The sequence below is a fragment of the Cyprinodon variegatus genome, unplaced genomic scaffold, assembly GCF_000732505.1.
Source record: "Cyprinodon variegatus isolate N-32 unplaced genomic scaffold, C_variegatus-1.0 Scaffold1758, whole genome shotgun sequence".
NCBI lineage: Eukaryota > Metazoa > Chordata > Actinopteri > Cyprinodontiformes > Cyprinodontidae > Cyprinodon > Cyprinodon variegatus.
The window spans coordinates 63,840-80,742 of record NW_015152211.1 but is presented as its reverse complement, the minus strand read 5'-3'; the positions used below and the strand labels follow the sequence as shown (position 1 = coordinate 80,742).

At 34.5% G+C, this 16,903-nt stretch overlaps 3 protein-coding genes across 4 annotated transcripts; 1 reads left to right on the top strand and 2 right to left on the bottom strand.

Annotated features, from left to right (window-relative positions):
* On the bottom strand, positions 1–6,212 carry LOC107104475. 2 transcript variants are annotated; one of them, XM_015404471.1, is made up of 7 exons: positions 6,102–6,211; positions 5,181–5,224; positions 3,570–3,935; positions 3,339–3,429; positions 1,662–1,840; positions 1,451–1,501; positions 1–837 (listed from the first exon to the last, which is right to left on the bottom strand). In XM_015404471.1, exons 1-7 carry the CDS (start codon positions 6,161–6,163, stop codon positions 755–757), a joined length of 876 nt encoding a protein of 291 aa, XP_015259957.1. In that variant the 5' UTR covers positions 6,164–6,211; the 3' UTR covers positions 1–754. The 2 variants fall into 2 exon arrangements, with proteins under 2 accessions (XP_015259957.1, XP_015259958.1); XM_015404472.1 differs by lacking the exon at positions 5,181–5,224 and having other exon boundaries at positions 6,102–6,212.
* Positions 6,213–8,351: 2,139 nt separating this feature from the next.
* LOC107104474 lies at positions 8,352–16,583 on the top strand. The gene is made up of 5 exons (XM_015404470.1): positions 8,352–8,364; positions 8,458–8,820; positions 11,089–11,211; positions 15,999–16,060; positions 16,393–16,583. The coding sequence occupies exons 1-5, from the start codon at positions 8,352–8,354 to the stop codon at positions 16,537–16,539; spliced, it is 708 nt and encodes a 235-aa protein (XP_015259956.1). The 3' UTR covers positions 16,540–16,583.
* Positions 12,232–15,369, bottom strand: LOC107104476. Its single transcript, XM_015404473.1, has 2 exons — positions 14,895–15,369; positions 12,232–13,438 (listed from the first exon to the last, which is right to left on the bottom strand). The coding sequence occupies exons 1-2, from the start codon at positions 15,213–15,215 to the stop codon at positions 12,929–12,931; spliced, it is 831 nt and encodes a 276-aa protein (XP_015259959.1). The 5' UTR covers positions 15,216–15,369; the 3' UTR covers positions 12,232–12,928.
* Positions 16,584–16,903: the final 320 nt, after the last annotated feature.

Genomic DNA, 16,903 nt, shown 5'->3' with positions numbered 1-16,903 from the left:
ACCACATAAGGCTCTTTCATAAGCAAGTTAGATATAACTTAAACCAAACTAAGGATTTGGAGGCTGGATTTGCTTATTTATTGTGTTTTAAAGAATTGCAACGCCTTTTTGAAGTTCCTACCGCCTAATCCAGTGATAATATTGAAAAAGTTTTATCTTGCAGTTAGAAGCAGCCAATCAGACGTCAGGGTTTCTATGCGAGCGGCCCTAGTCCCGCCTTCTTGACTTTGATGGATGTGTTACATTAAATTAATGAAATCATGGTGTGATTCAGTGCAGGAACATGAATCAATTTATGAAATCATGAAATTATATTTAAAAAAATAAATTCAACAGAGGTCCATATAATTAGTTATGCATTATGTATTTCTAGTTTTAGTAAATTAATGACATATAAAAAACTATTTCATAAGGTATTTATTAATAGAATCGTGGTCTGCATCACCCTCCAAAGGTAAGAATCTGCTACGCATTAGTAAATAAACTTTTTTTTAAAACACAGAAACACCTTTTAATTGTTGGGCATCAGAACCGGAACAACCCCACTGTCACCTTTGGGGACTACAATCATAGCCAGGAGAGCAAGGCCTGTTGATACAGCTGCAAACGTTCCTAATGAAATTATGCTTGAACGCATCCATTCAACACACAAGACTTGTTTATGTCCAAAGCAACTCTGTCTGTTGAGCATAAAGTGCAAAACTCTGCATGTTCTGTAGTTGTTCAGAAAGTTACTCTGCAGAAAACAAATGTCTCAGTGAAGATGAAAAACGTGGAGACATGAGAGCAGAGCAGACAAGAGGAGAAGAGCTGAGTAGCTCCTTTTACCTGTAGCATCTAAAAAGACATCAGAGCAGAAACAAAATGTTATTTTAGGTCAAAGTGTTTTTTTAAGACCTTTTCTTTTTCTTTAGAATAGTTACACTGCAAAAAACATCTAGAAATAAGTAAAAAATGTCTTAAAATAAGTGTATTTACCCTTAATTTGAGCAGGTAAATAAGATGATCTGCAAATGGAATGAGTATTTTTACTGCTAAAATAAGAGGATTAGATAATATACACTTGAAATAAGACATTATTATTTTAAATGTAAATTGTCTTGTTTCATTGGCAAAGTGTCTCACTTACCTCCTCAAATCAAGAAAAAAATGCACTTAATTTGAGCAAAAATGACTTATTTAGATTTCCATTTTTTGCAGTGTACAAACAAAAACAGTATCTGTCAGACATAAATTATAAACGTCGATATGTGTAACATATTTTGGTATTTGACTATGAGACAAAAAAACTAAAGTAGAACACTGACTCCTAAATTACTCTCATCCTTTTACAGGACAGTTAGTGTGGATTTAAAAAAAAAAAAAAAAGCAAGACTGTGTGCTTGTTGTTTTAAAAGTACAAAGGTCAGTTTGACTTCTTGAATCAGAAATCAGAATCAGAAATTCTCACCTGTTGGAATATTTTCCTGCTTTTTATTGACCCTGAAAGAGTACCCTTTCTCTGCAAACATAAATACAAAATTTATAATTATTATAATGCATATTTAGGCTCACATTAAAACAATACCAAAAACATTTTTTTTAGTTTCAGCCTCACAAGTCCAAGAACAAGGAAAACAGCTTTTGTTTTGACTTGTTCATGTGACCCTGTGCTGTCTCACCTTCTATCATGAGCTGCACTGTGCTGACACAGAGGTCGTTTTCATCCAAAACTTTGTATAATCCGTCATCTGAGCTTTGTAGATTCTTTATCGTTAACTGCTCCAGCTGTGGATGCTTTTCCAGGCGTTCGGTGTTTTCATCACCCCTCTTCCACAAGTTCACCCACTCTGAACTGTTCCTGGTGCAAAACGGGAAATATAAAACAAAGATTTTTGAAAAATGCATGTTCTCTGGAGGATGCACCATTACTGCAGACCCAACTCTGAAAGCGCTCTGAAACCTGACTGCTTTTGTTTACAACAGAACAAAACAATAGGTTTTATTTTGATTTTGAGATAAGAAAAATAATTTTACGTTTTAGTTAATGACGTGATTGTGAGCTTGTTTAGTTTCTTTTATTGCAAAAAAGTATTTACTCAAGCAGAACATCTGCTAGATGTGAGTCTTATCTTACTGATTCCTCACAGGCAGTTTCTCTGTGTTAGAAGGATTGTTGAAATAACCTTGAATTAAATGAGTCTAGCCTCTTACCAAAACATTAGTTTGTGGGAAACTGTCTATTTTGTCTCTGAGAATCCAAATTCAATGCTTTGTGACAGGATCAGACAGAAACTTTGCCAAAGACTGTATCCATTCTCACTTGCAAGGCAACTTGCTGCACTGTGTCATTATTTACAGCAAAGCAGAGTCAAAGCAACATGTTTACTGATTGTTTTAAATGACTTTTATTCCCAAAACAACTAAAATATCTACTACAGAAAGACAATAGCCCTAAGAACCTCCATCAAGGTAACAGATTAACATAAAGGTTATTTAATATTTTGAATTTCAAGGCACCATGTTATGCATCTTATTGCATTATTCTGTTTTTTAAGTTAGAGTTATGTGATATAAATGTTTTTTTTTTACAGTTTTGTTTTTAACCAGCAACCAAAAATAAAGAACCTCATGTAAACATTTAAATTATTAGATTAGTTTTCAAGCTAATCTCTAATTTCATGATGTTGGTTCATAACTTTATAAACTACAAACGGTTTAAGTTCTTACCTTTGTTATACTTTTAAAAATAAGAAATAGTATTTAGATTAATCTTAGCCTGCTGATCACTTATCAGACCCAACAATGGAAAATTGTTTAATTCAGACCCCGGATCGACTGATGTGTTTTTAATTAACCATGAACTTAGCAATGAATTAAGCCTCCAAATAATGAAAGCTATCATAGGATGTTTGGGTTTGATTAAAAATGTGGATCTAATGACAACAGATTGTACTGTGGATAATATATTTTAGGATGCAGACTCTGCATAGCGAAGCATTTTATGTTGAGAGTCAGTATAAGGAGCAAATAATATTTATAACAAAATGAAAAAAAAAGGGCTCAACCACTGCCTGGTTCTGCTGGAGGTTTCTTACTGTTAAAAGGGAGTTTTTCCTCTCCACTGTCGCTACAAGCATGCTTAGTGTGAGGGATTGCATTCAAGTCAGTGAGTCAATCAATCAACTGGTTTTCCTTAGATAGAAAACAATCAATCAATTTGACTGTATGATCTGGTGAACTATAAAGTGCCTTGAGATGACGTGTGTTGTGAATTGGCGCTATAGAAATAAACTGAGCTGAATTGAAACCAAACTTTCTTTTTATCTACATATATATTTTAGATGTGACCAGCTAACCTGCTCTGGAAGACCACTGCATATGAGTGGGAGGTGTAGAGCTTCAAAACCAGGTCTTCACCTGGCATTCGAAGCTCCCGGGTTTTGTGGTCTGAGAAAGAGAACAAAGCAAAGATCCTGTTTAGAGATGAATACAAAATATTTAGGGAAAAAAAAAAAACAGATAAAGCTCTATCACAGTAAAAAGGAAGAGATTAAAAATAAACCTATTCCTCCTAATTCTATACTTACCAGTTACAGATAATTTGACACTCTGAACGAAGACCCGGCTATTTCTGGCCTTCGCTCCATCCACCAATATGAAGCTCTCATATTTCCCCGTGTCTCGAATCTGAACATCCCGGATGATCAGGGAACAATCCCCAGAAAGGAGGTTCTCCTGAGGAACCTCGACACGGCCCTCAAACTCTGCCGCCTGCCACTTGTCTTCTCCAAGCTGTTCAAATACGGTGTGTGGAGGAGACATCCACTGGACGTGGCAGGCGGACGGGTTCGTCTTTGCCTGGGTGTCCTTCCAGCTGCAGGGAAGGACCACCTCACTACCCGCCATGGATATGACGGGAACTGGCTGGGCGCCAGAGGGCAGAGCCGAAGAGTCTGGAGGACACAAACAGTTTTTAGATGTTTTCTACATGCCATCTGTTTTTCAGATGGATGGAAGAACTCAAAAATTGGATACAGAGTAATATGCAAATAAAAACTAAATTGCTGGAATTTTACTAACAACTGTGAAATATTAAGGTACGGAAGAGGATTAGGGCCACTGAAAAAAAAAAAGGTAACTTATTTTTGTTTTTTATTTCAGTTTAACATTGTGACTTTTTTCTCAGAATTCTGACTTTAATCTTAGGATTCTGACATTTTTCTCAGAATTCTGACTTTTTTATTGTCAGAATTCAGTCAGAATTCTGACTTTAATCTCAGAATTCTGAGGAAAAAAGTCAGAATTCTGACTTTTTTCCCATACTATACTGAAATTTAAAAAATCAGTTAACTTTTTATTTTTTTTCAGTGGCCCTAATCCTCTTCCGTATTAAGGACAACTGGAAACAATGAAAATATTTAAGCTGTAATTCATAATAGAGATGTAGAAAGTTTGTTTTTGTATTTCTTCTCAATATTGTGAGTTTAAAACATTAGTTTTTCTTTACTATTTCTTATTGTTTGTAAACCCCACCTCCATAAAAGCAAATAGACATGAGCTATATTTAGCACAGCTGAGTGAGATTTCAACATCAAATTATACATTATTAATATTAGGACTGAAACAATCAGATTAATTGATTATTGAAATTATCATCAACTAATTTAGTATTCGGTTAAATCGTTAAATGGAGTATAGAGGCTGTAAAATATGCCTTTAGCTGACAGAGCGACCGACTAAGAGCAGTAATTATACCAAGATTGTAAATATATATAAACACTTTGCATTTAAGATTAAAAAAATAAATAAATTTGTCTGTTAATATGCTCTATCCAAGACACCTCAAATGGAAACGTTTTAGTTTTCCCTGGTTTAATTTCATTAAAAAAAATCTTCTTTAAGGAACCTTTTAGTGTTTGATTATTAATTGATTAATCAAAACAACAACCGACAGATTAATTGATTTGCAAAATAATCGTTAGTTGCAGCCCTAATTAATATATAAATCTAAGAGGGCACTTCCCAACCAATTTCTATTGGTCTTCTTATTTCTTGCCTAATATGTGAATCTAGGTGTGTTGCTCTCTAAACACCAAACCCTGATAAGCTTCAGATAAAATGAAATTATGAAATCTTTTCAAGAACAGACATCCGAATAAATGCTTCAATTACACCACAAACTACGCATGAATACTCACCAACTAAATTGCCAGGAAGGAAACACTGCAGATATATGAAAAACCTAAAACCCACACAAACAGAAAAAAAAGATCCACTGCAATAAATAACACAAGAAGCTGTAATATAATTTTATAATATAATAATAGTTTTTATGCGGTTTTGTATTTTCAAAAGACAAAGATGATTGAATTAAATAAAAAATGACAATATATGCTAACAAGATCTATTGAATTTAAAGAGTTATAAATAATGTCTGCACTGGTCCTCATCTACTTAAAAAACCTATAACCATAGCTTAAATAAATGTTATCGTATTACTGCTATTAATTTTACTATTTACATTTTATTCATATACTATATTTATTATTTTTTTTAATAGCAGATAGAAAACCTCTAGATGTAAATTATAATCTCTAGATGTAGATTACCATATTATTAGAAAATATTAGGAATTAAATAATACATTTGATGAAAACATATTATGTTTAAAGAGTCCAAATACAGTTGTTCTTTGTAAGTATAGGATTGAAATAGGTTAATAATTAAGAGAAAAAATACTAGAAATGAAACTAACAGTAAATACACTCCCATGAGATAAGCATGTGATATTATATGTTATTTATCTTAGGTTTCATGTCTGAGGAGTTGCAGTTTCCAGAGAAACGAAACCTTTCAGTGCGCCCCCCAGCGGCCACTGAGAGAGCAACACGTGGTGCATTGCATCTGCAGTCTCTTCTCTATGCATCCTGCAAGAGGATCTATGCTATATTTGCAGATTAAAGCCATATTTAATGGAGAAAACTATAGAATACTAAGAGCTTATGAACACAAAGATATTCAAAAAGAAGTTTAAATACATATTGTTGAACTATATCTGTCACAAAATAAAAAAAGAAGAAAATAAAAGAAAATATACAGAAAACAAAAATATTTCTTACCAGAGTCGCATTTGGCCCTTTTTCATTGTGTTTACTTTTTGGTAGCTTAGTTGAATCTTCATCTCTGACCTCCCTCCACAGCTGCTGGTAAGTGTGTTGATGACAGCTGAGGATTTTCAGTTTTAAGTCAGGAGTGACGCGCTTTAAGTTTCGATTTCTTGTTTTTCAAAATAAAAGCACATCCTTTTGCTCCTATTGGTGAATTCTTTATCAGAATCAGAATCAGACATACTTTAATAACCCCAGAGGGAATTTTATATCATAAGAGCTCTCCTTTTAGGTGCTTTTTTAGATAAAATGCGTCTTGTAAACATTTATATATGTTAAAGAAAAGCTCTATTTTGATGTTAAAACATCATCATGTTAAAACAACATTTAAAACATCTAGAAATTTTTTTTGTTTTTTTTTCTATTAATTAATTATTTAATTTATTTTTGTGTTTTACATATTTATGTTCATGTCTTTGCTCTATAATCTTTCCAATTTTTTGTGTCAATTCCTCATTTTTTAACAAAATGTTCAAAATCTAAACAATGCTAAAAACTTGACAAAGTTGTTAATGGTTTTCTAGATAAAAAAAAAAATGTTTAAATAGACAAAAATTTGTAAAGACCTGAAGTGTGAAAAACTATGCAAAGAGAGGGAATGAGAGAGAAATAATAGCGGGCGTGTCATTTTGGATGTGGCAGTTTAAGCTTCTCTGCAGAAATGAAAGTTATCTGTGAACTCTGAGTTGGGTTCAAATGGAGAAATGCTGATGTTGATTTGCACATGGAAAACACCAACTCTTCCGTTTTCTGCTATAGCAGAAACATGTTGGTGGTCTCCCCTGAATTCTGTGGCAAAACAACGTCCCCCTGAACTTCCTCTGTAATAAAAAACTGCAACTAAACTCAGTTCAGTTCACAGTGTTCACCCTCCTGCTAGTCTGTCAGTCTGTCCTGAGGATATTTGTTCTCCTTAACATGGCATTTCTCTTTTGGATTGTCCTTTTTCTTTGTAAGTAACTAATTTTTATTATTTAATCTGCAGATATTTCTGCATCATTCATGCGATACAGAAATTGTGATAAATGTGCTTAGTACTGGACCAATCAAACTTTTTGACTGATGCGTATGTCCACCTTTGAGGTCACAATTTTTAATTTTGACCATTTTCTTTTTTTTTATTTCAAAGAAACACAGACAAATTTGTGTTTCATTGTTAGAGATTTTAACTTTAAATCATGTTAAAAAAATATGATCTACCGTAATCTTATTATTATCATTATAATAATTTAAACAGCTGAAGCAAAACATATAATATCATAGTACCTTATATATATAATGATTAAAGAACATTAATTTCTTTTCAATTTTTAATAAATAATAACACATCTTTTGAAGAATCGCTTTCAAATCTGGGATAATCTTCTTAAAAAGTAAACAGTCTGCTAAATAATTTAAACAAAAGTTTTCTCAATTTCATCATTACAGTGAAACAGCCAATATGTTTAACATTGGACTTAAATAGGGTGATCTAGAAAGAAGAATTAACAAAATAAGGATGTGCCCAGAGCACATAACATAGGGGTGCTCAGTGGAGCAGTGGGTAGCACTGCTGCTTTGCAGCAAAAAAGGTTCTGTGTTCGATTCCTGGCCTGGGGTCTTTCTGCATGTTCTCCCTGAGCATGTGTGGGTTCTCTCCAGATACTCTGGCTTCATCTCACAGTCCAAAACCATGACTGTTAGGTTAACTGGCTTCTCTAAATTCTCCTTAGGTGTGCGTTATTGGTTGTTTGTCTCTGTGTTGCCCTGTGATGGACTGGCGACCTGTTCAGGGTGGACTCTGCCTCTCGCCCATAGAGAGCTTGAAAAAAGGCACCAGCAACCTTGTTTGGATGGACCTATATAGCCTCAAACTTCCTACAACCAGTTGTGGTTTATTGCTTTTATTTTTCAGCAATTAAACAACAGAAAAATGATGGTATGGCGGCATAGTGTTAAGGGCACAGAGCTTGGAATCCTGAGGTTCTGAGTTGAAGCCCCACTCCCTCAGACTGCCACTCTGGCTCTCTGAGCAAGACCCTTAACCCCACACTGCTCTCTGGGCGCACCATGTTGGCAGCCCACTAGGGGATGGGTTAATTGCAGAGGTAAATTTTTCCAATGTGAGATCAATAAATAAAAATATATTTAAAAATATAGTAAAGTTGCATCTTTAATAACTTTTTTAGGAGCATTTAGGGCATGTAACCATTTTGCCTGTCCATGATAGCCACTGGTTCAAAAAGAATATTTCAATAAGGTATTGACATGTTCCAGAAATATGACATGTAATTTATGTTTATGATTCTGACTTGTAAATTCTCCTTAGGTGCTGCAGGATGTCACCAATCTCCCCTGTCCAGCAGTTCCCACTCTACACTGGTGGTCCACAGGGGGCAGAATGTCTCTCTGACCTGCAACCTCACCTCTGACTCAGAGGTCACCTGGTATCGGCTTCTTTCAGACCAGCTACTGCCGCTGCTGAGAGTCTCATGTAGCAGAATAATAAAAGAGATAATTGATTATAACAACGAAAGCCACAGTCGTATAAAATGGACAGGAAACCTGGAGAGCGGATTGATCAGGCTGGACATCCAGGCGGTGGAGGAGGAGGATGCTGGGCTGTATTTCTGCTCTGGGCTGTCTAAAGCTAAGGTGTGTGTAGGGAGAGGAATTCACCTCAAAATCAATGGTAAGACCTGATCTTCTTTTGCCTGCATTTATTTAATCTCAGGATGATCTTTTATAAAGGTGGACAAAAATAAAATAAAATGTAAGAAATTTGAGAGATTAAATCTTTTGGACAAACTTTAGATCTGCTTGAAAAACCTCTTAATCCTAACATTTTTATTGTTCTGTATTTGACACAGCTCACAACCTACAACACTATGGAAGCAAATCATTACCATATTTAAAATGAAAAAGCATTTCCAGAAATGCTTTTTCATTTTCAAATTTTACATTTCAAATAGAATTTTGGAATGTATTTGCTGGGGTACATTTTGAAAAATAAATCTCAAATGTCTTTTTCATTTTAATTAAGTATAAGGATGAGCAGTGTTGAAGAAGAAAATTAAAATGCAAATATGATGATTGATTACTTATTTCATTTATGAGTCAAATAATGCAGCTACATTCTTAAAATGAAAAAGCATTTCCAGAAATGCTTTTTCATTTTCAAATTTTACATTTCAAATTTAATTTTGATATGTATTTGCTGGAGTACATTTTGAAAAATAAATCTCAAATGTCTTTTTCTTTTTCATTTTAATTAAGTAAAAGGATGAGCGGTGTCAAAGAAGAAAATGCAAACAGGATTATTGATTACTAAATTCATTTATGAGCCAAACAATGCAGCCACATTCTTAAAATGAAAAAGAATTTCTGAAAATGCTTTTTCATTTTAAATATGGTAACGATTTGCTTCCATACAACACAGTGTTGTTTTACCTTAAAAGCATCCATAAGGGACATAGGGCTCTTAAGAGTTTTGAGAATTTCTGGTATATTTTGGATGACTATATAAAATAGGTGCTTCCAGAGGTGAAGAGCTTAAGGTGTTTTCCCCACCTCTATTGTGTACAGGTAATAATCCAGTGGGATATAACTGCATTTATATGGAGGATTAACTTATCCCTTCTCATGCCTTGACCAATCTTTCGTTTCCCTATATTTTGTGTTTTGCTTAAAGGCTAGAAAGCTAGAACGAGTGGAATCAGGACCTAGCAGGGGTTTAGCAATAATTATATACTTTATTTAGATCATTGCAGCAGAGGAACAATCTGAAAAGTTTGTGAATTCCAGATGTAGAACCCATTAATCAACTAATTACACACTTCCTCTACCACCAAAAACACTAAACAATGGTGGAATGGTGGCCTAGTGGTTAAGGCGTAGTGCTTGGATTCCTGAGGTTGTGAGTTTGAATCCCACAGACTGCCACTCATGGTTCTCTGAGCAAGATCCTTAACCCCTGATTGCTCCACAGGCACTGCACAGTGGCAGCCCACTGCTCCCCAAAGGGAGAGTTCATTTCTCCATTGTGAGATCAATAAAGTTCAATTTATATTTAATCTTATTCTAGGATAGTTTTCTTTATCTATTTTTAAATAACCAAATTTGCGAAGAATTTTCTGTAAATAATAATATTAAATAATATTAAAATAATTTAATTTATATTAATATTTAATAATATTTTTTAAATAAATAATAAAAATCTGTCTAAGGAGCAAGAGGGACCTAAATAAAGAAGTATAGCTGCAGTCTGTAGGTGGGGACCATTAATACCAGAATGAAACTGATGTTCTTTTTATGTAGGAAAGTTTTAATAACATTCAGAAAACTTCTGAAAGATGTTTTTCACTGTTTCCAGACACATTTGCATGTCTAGAGAAGGAAGATAGCACAATTTGTTGTCTTTAAATAACAATTTCCTCTGCCTCCCACAGAAATACCACAATAACGTACGTATACCTTTGATAAGAGGGTTCACTAAATCAATCACCTATAAAAAAAAACTCAGGTCATCAAATGTAGTATTTTCTTATACAGATTCCATAAGATAATTCTTCTTTGTCTGAATAACTAAAAGTGAATGTTTTTGTTCTTCCTGGCAACTGATAAGGTCATCTAGGAGTTTTCAAACATAAAAGCTACTGTTCGTTTATGGCACCTAACCTGTAAAATTAAGTCATTAAAAATACTCACAATAATATTACATTTGGCTCTTAGGTCACAAAATATCAGTGGATTTTATTCTGAAATGCTGCAAAATATACACAAAGGTCCAAAAGTCCAGAGGTTTGTCTGTGCAGGAAAACGGAAAATAAAAATGAAGGGTGAAACAAATACAAAACTCAGTCTAACTTTGAATTACGGGGGTAAAGAGCTCCACAGGAAATTATTATTGTTACTCTTTCTTTCTTTTTCTAATTTTATTTATTATTTCTGATTCATTAAGGTGGTAAAGAGGATCCTGCTGGAGGAAAGCTGCACCAGCCCTGTTGGAGTCTTGGGATCTGTGTCCTTCCAGGATTATTCAGCCTCTGCTCTTTTCTGCTGATTGGACTCTACCTGTGCTCAGGTGTGTATCCACATACATCCTCCTCCTGCTAACATTCCTCTAACTTCTACAACACTTCCCCTGTTTTAACACAGATGCTCTCCTCTGTTATGTATATTTTCTATGCCTTTTGGAGGCAGTTTTAAGTTTATAATTAAAAGAGATTGAAAAATATTTTTAAAACTTTCAATCAACTCAGGTTAGAATTTGCAAAACCTCTTCTCAATTAAGGACCTATGCAAGTAAGTTCATTGACCTCTACTGCCCCCTGTTGTTGATCTGATGGAGTTGCAGCACTTATTTAAAACTCAGTTGAGCCATTCTAGTGTGTAAATTCAGTTCTAGTAACCTAGAATAAACATTACATGTATTGAAACCTTTAAAACTATTTTATAAGCACTTCATAAGACTTTGTCTGCTTCAATATAAACTAGAACATTATATTTTTAAAGAACTTTTTTTTTAATTATTATTATGCGTGGTTATGGATTATCAGGCATTTTTAGCTGATCTTGTAACTCTAATGATTTCATAAACACAAAGATGACTTACCAACTGTTGTTTTATTTCTTTCTTTGAAATCCCACAGTAGAAATAAATGCTTTATTACCCAGCTGTCTCTACTATTGTTGATATCCATGTTTTAGAGAAAAAAAAGTACACCATTGGATGGTATCTTTAAACGAAATATTTTCTTAAACTTAATTAATCTATTAAAGATCTAGGGTCACAGAGTAATATCAATAATGATATTAACAGTATTAGTCATATAAATTTCAGTATTAACATGAAAATACTTCACTCAAAGCTCTAGTTTGAAAAATGTGAAGCACATTTTGTACGTTTGAACTGAACTATAAGATGCACTGTGTTTTTAAAACAGGTTTTACTGGTTTAAAATGACGCAAGTAAACACAAAGTCATCTGTTCTCTTAATGTCTCTAAATGTGACAGTTGATGTCAGTGATGTCAGTGATGGACAATGCACTATATTACAGTAAAGTACGGAATTAGAACATTATAAATCATGCTTTCCATGCTTTCCATTTTATTACATTCATTCATACTCAGTTACAGAGTTTTAGGAAAAAGTTGAGACTTAACAGACAACCTTGAACTGTCATTCAGGCCTAACTGGAACGTTAGACCTGTTAGAAAATATGACAGACCATTAAAAAAAACATAATTTTTAGCGACAATTTCATTTTAAAGGAACAATAAATTACTTCAATAATTTTTGCGATATGACAGGTTTATCACTCATTGTATAATTGAGAGTAAAAAGCATCCAGTGTAAAGAATTTATATTTTTTTTTGTCAAGTCACCTCAGTTATGTGCAATAATATCTAAAATATGTTGCAATTGCACCATTTTACAGAGAGTAAAAAGTTGCAGTCAAAGAAGAAACTAAATTGACAAAGCATCTCTATATATCCGTATGCATCATTTATTTTAACAGTAGTATTTCGAAGTATCTTTAGAAGATGCATGTTTATAATACCTTAAAATTCAACTCAAGGAAGGTGGAGTTCATGTATGTAAGAGGAACGTGTCCATAATGCAAAGCCTGGTTTTCCATCTTGCTATCTCGAATTGAACTTTTCCTGAAAAGAATAAAGCCTAAGTTAAGAAATTTGGACATGGAATTCATACATTTCCTCTAAAGCGTTTCATTTTTCCAGAGGTGAAAACCATGATGATAACCCTGAAAACCTCGAGTACCAATTATCCAAAAAGTTATTGCTGCTTCAGCAGCAGCCCATAAGGACGGAGGGAATCCTCCACGAGGGCTTTCTTTTGCACATCGTTGCAGCCTTCAGGGATGTACACCAACCACACATCCTCTCTCTGGCACTTCTGCCTTTTTTCTGGGTTGATACGGTTCTGAAGAACCACCTTATATTGCTTCCCATCCTCCTTGGACTTGAAAATCTTGCAATACTTCTCAGCCATCTTGATGTCTGATGTGGAGTACACCCCTCTGCCTTTGGTGTCTGGCTTTAGAAGAGAGGCAGCGCAGGCATCCAGAAAGTCTGGCGCGTCGTTTGGTGGGCCGTCACGGGTGAGGATGATACCTAGCGAGCCGTCCATGTTGTGGCCATGGTAGGAGACTGGCCAGGCGTTGGTCCCTGTCCCAAGCCAATTATTCCCATCTGGGTACTTGTCTAGGACACGCAGGGCGAATCGTTTCCATCCACAGGGGCGAATGTACTTCTCATTTCCACGCAGAAATGTCTTATCACCATCCTGCAAACCAGAAAATATTTATCAGATGCAGTTTCATCTCCTCTTAGCTTGTATAGTTGTTAAAACTCAGAGCAGGAGTTTCTGATTATGAGCAAAAAAAATTCAGAAATCAATCATCATAAAGACCAAGATTGTGAAAAGTAAGACTAGTAGCTGCACATGTTGATGTTTTTGTAGAATTGGGAGGTTTAAACTCTAAAGCTGTAATCACAGCATAAGGCGGCATTATAAAACATCAAGAAAACCTGAATACAGATGAATAAAACTCTTTTTAGAATACTATTAGAAGTAGACCGATACTTTGGCCAGCCAATATTTTTGGCCATTATTGTTGTTGTTTTTTTGTTTTTTTTTATCTTTTATCAGACAATATGATACAAGATCATTGAGATAATGATTAATTGTTTTAGTTTTTTTCCTTTAAATTGAGACCTGCGTAACATTTGGTGTCATTGTGCCATTTTCATTATGTATATGGAGGAAGAAAAAGCAATATCAGCTCAAAGATAAATTATCGGCACTAATGTAGAATAATCGGTATCAGCATCGGCTTTTCAAATGGTTGAATTAGGATCCTGTGTATCCGTTTTTGCCTCTTCACAGTTATATACAACCTTCTTTTAATCTAATAATAATAGAGTCCCATTCACATAATGGTCAAAGTTTGAATTTGTAACATGACATCATTTGTTAAGGTTTAATGGGTAGGAACACTTTTGCAAACAACATCAAAAAACAACAGCAAAGAAGTGAAGGTCAGGATTAGATGAGTAGCCACCTGCCTGTGGTATTTGATGACCTTTTTTTCTTTCTTTTTTCTTTTTCTCTCTAATTGCATCATATTTATCCCACAGACTAACAGGAAGTCACTGAATATTAATTAAAGGGTTTTTTGGAAACTGATGGACTCCAAAATTAGTAAAAATGTTTTAGATACTTTGATTTTATGGGTTGTTATTAACTCATGATAACAGTATAATATATGAATATTTTTCACAGAAGAGGTTTTTATAAATAAATGCACTATAATGAGAGAGTAACTTATACAAGTGTCTTTTTTTTTATCTCTGTCAGTAAATGTTTGATGTGTTTTCATTTTTGTTTGTTTTCTATTTTCTTTTATTTTCACCTACATGGCTTCCAGATCAGCACTCTGATTTACTTAAAAAGGACTTTGTTTATTACAGGACTTCTGTAACCCCTAACAGATGGAAATTTGGCAGTAGCTCATTCACGTTTGAACTGTAAACACTCCCCATTCATATCTTACTTTAAAGCCAGCCTGTAAAATGAATCTATAATTTTACTGTTTTTCCTCTTTGTTTTTTATTCATATCATTGTAATTTATCTTAGTTTAAGGTTCAGACAACCATATCTTTAGACCTGCTGTGTTACGTAAGGCCTGTGTCACATGACATGCTTCCAAACAAACAAGGCTTTGTGTTTTCTCCTTACCTTTATGTTGGTGAAATCGTAGTCAAACTGTGGATGGAAGAAGTCTTGGGGATTGACCCTAACTGTTGGTCTAAGGCTCACCACAGGTTCACCAGTCAGGGCTGGTGGAGAGCTGTACATGTCCTGATTTTCCATGTCTTGCAAGGATAATGTCCCCAAACTGGGGTACTCTAGTTCCTGAAATCCCTCCTGTTTGTAGAACTCTCTGAGGGCTACAATGTTGACAAAATCCTGTGAGGTGAGCTGCGAGGGTCCGGTTGTTGCCTCGACATTGCACCCAGAGAGTGCTGACAAGGCCTCCATGCAAACTGTGTTTTGCATAATGCTCTCCAACGTTGTAAAAATCTTTAGGGAGGAAGATAAACGTCTTCTCCTTTAGGATTAGGTGGAAAAATCTTCTTTTCTCTGTTCTTTAGTTGAAAAAACGGTGGTTATTTATCACCAAATGTCAGGAAAGAAAGACGACCCCTCTCTCAGCTGCTTCGACAGAAGACTGATCATAGGTTTCACTTTTGATCTTAAAGTTTTACTCTTTCACTTTCGCTTAATCAGATTGTTTCCTGCAAATCAGAGCCTTCTTGGCAGTAAAAGCAGGGTTGAGGAATGTTTTGGGCTAGCAGAGGGACAGCCTAGATCTAACACTTTCTATATAACATTGTTTCAGTCATTTATACCCTCAGGTTTTTAGTCATCTAGTTAAAAAGGGTTGCCTTTGTAATTTTGTTATGATTCCTGTTAAGTATTAGAATATTAGATCAATATGATGGTAATATATGGTATTTTAAATATTAGATACTTAGAAGAAAACAAAGCATGCATTGCATGTCTGGGGTCAAGTTACATTACAAGAAGGTACGAAACAGCATCATGCGTTTACCCCTTAGATCACAGACACACAGTGACTTTATGAGTTTCTTCATCCGTTATTTAAGCTCCTTATGATTCTTCTTCAACCTGAACCATATATACAGTTCAGTGTAAATTCATCCATGTCTTTAAACCTTCCTACTTACCAAGATTAGTAATGTAATTTCAAATAAATCACATGAACAGACTTAATCTCTATTGATTTTCTATCTCCCTCATATTCTGCTTCATTATCAGGTAAAGCAGGTCACTGCTGCTGCAACCCAGAAAAACAGAACCCTACTTTGAGGGCGACAGAGGTCAGTAGATGTTTGAACCATGCTGATGATTTTTTTTTGCTAAAATGTTAGTTATGGTTTAAAACACAGCCGAACCACTAGTTGTGTATGTTTCGTGTTTAAAGTCTGATGATTTCCTCAAAATGCATTGATCCGTGTAAAAACATGATAGTTTGTTTTTGTAGCCATCTAGATGTTGACACCCATTCATTCTAAATTCAGTATTTCCCAAATATGTAAATCATTATATTTAATACTTCTTATAAAGGAAATATACCATTTATTTTCACTAATGTGCTCATCGGAGTATCAGAGAAGGTGAAGTTGTCTTTTTTTTTTAAATGTCTCTGCAGGAAGATTCTTTACAATATTCCAGTCTGAGGCATCCAGATAAGCCCCGCCCACCTACCAAGACTGCACCCAGAATGGTGGAGAACTTTGTCATCTATTCCACAGTGAACACTCGTAAAAATGTAAATGCTTTACATGGCCAGAGATAATATTGTTTCTGCTGAGTGGTTCTTTTTAATGTCTGATTACCAACTTCCAGCCAACTTAAGAAGCCATTTGTGACTTTTCTTCTTTTTTCGTATGTGTTTTAGTACACTTTTTGATTAACACAGAAGAACCCTGTCTGGTTTACAAAAGATATTTGTTAATCCATATGTTGTTTCATATCAGCAATGTAAATACTGATTCCGTTCAAAATTCAGTAAAATGTTTTTTGGGGTTTTTTTGCTATCAAAGGAACATTTTAGAAGTGCTAAATACAACTTTTCTGTGCAATAAGAAAATTAAATACAGCTCAAGTCATTATAGAATACAAGGTACATAAGACAATATTTTCAGTATCTGATATGGACG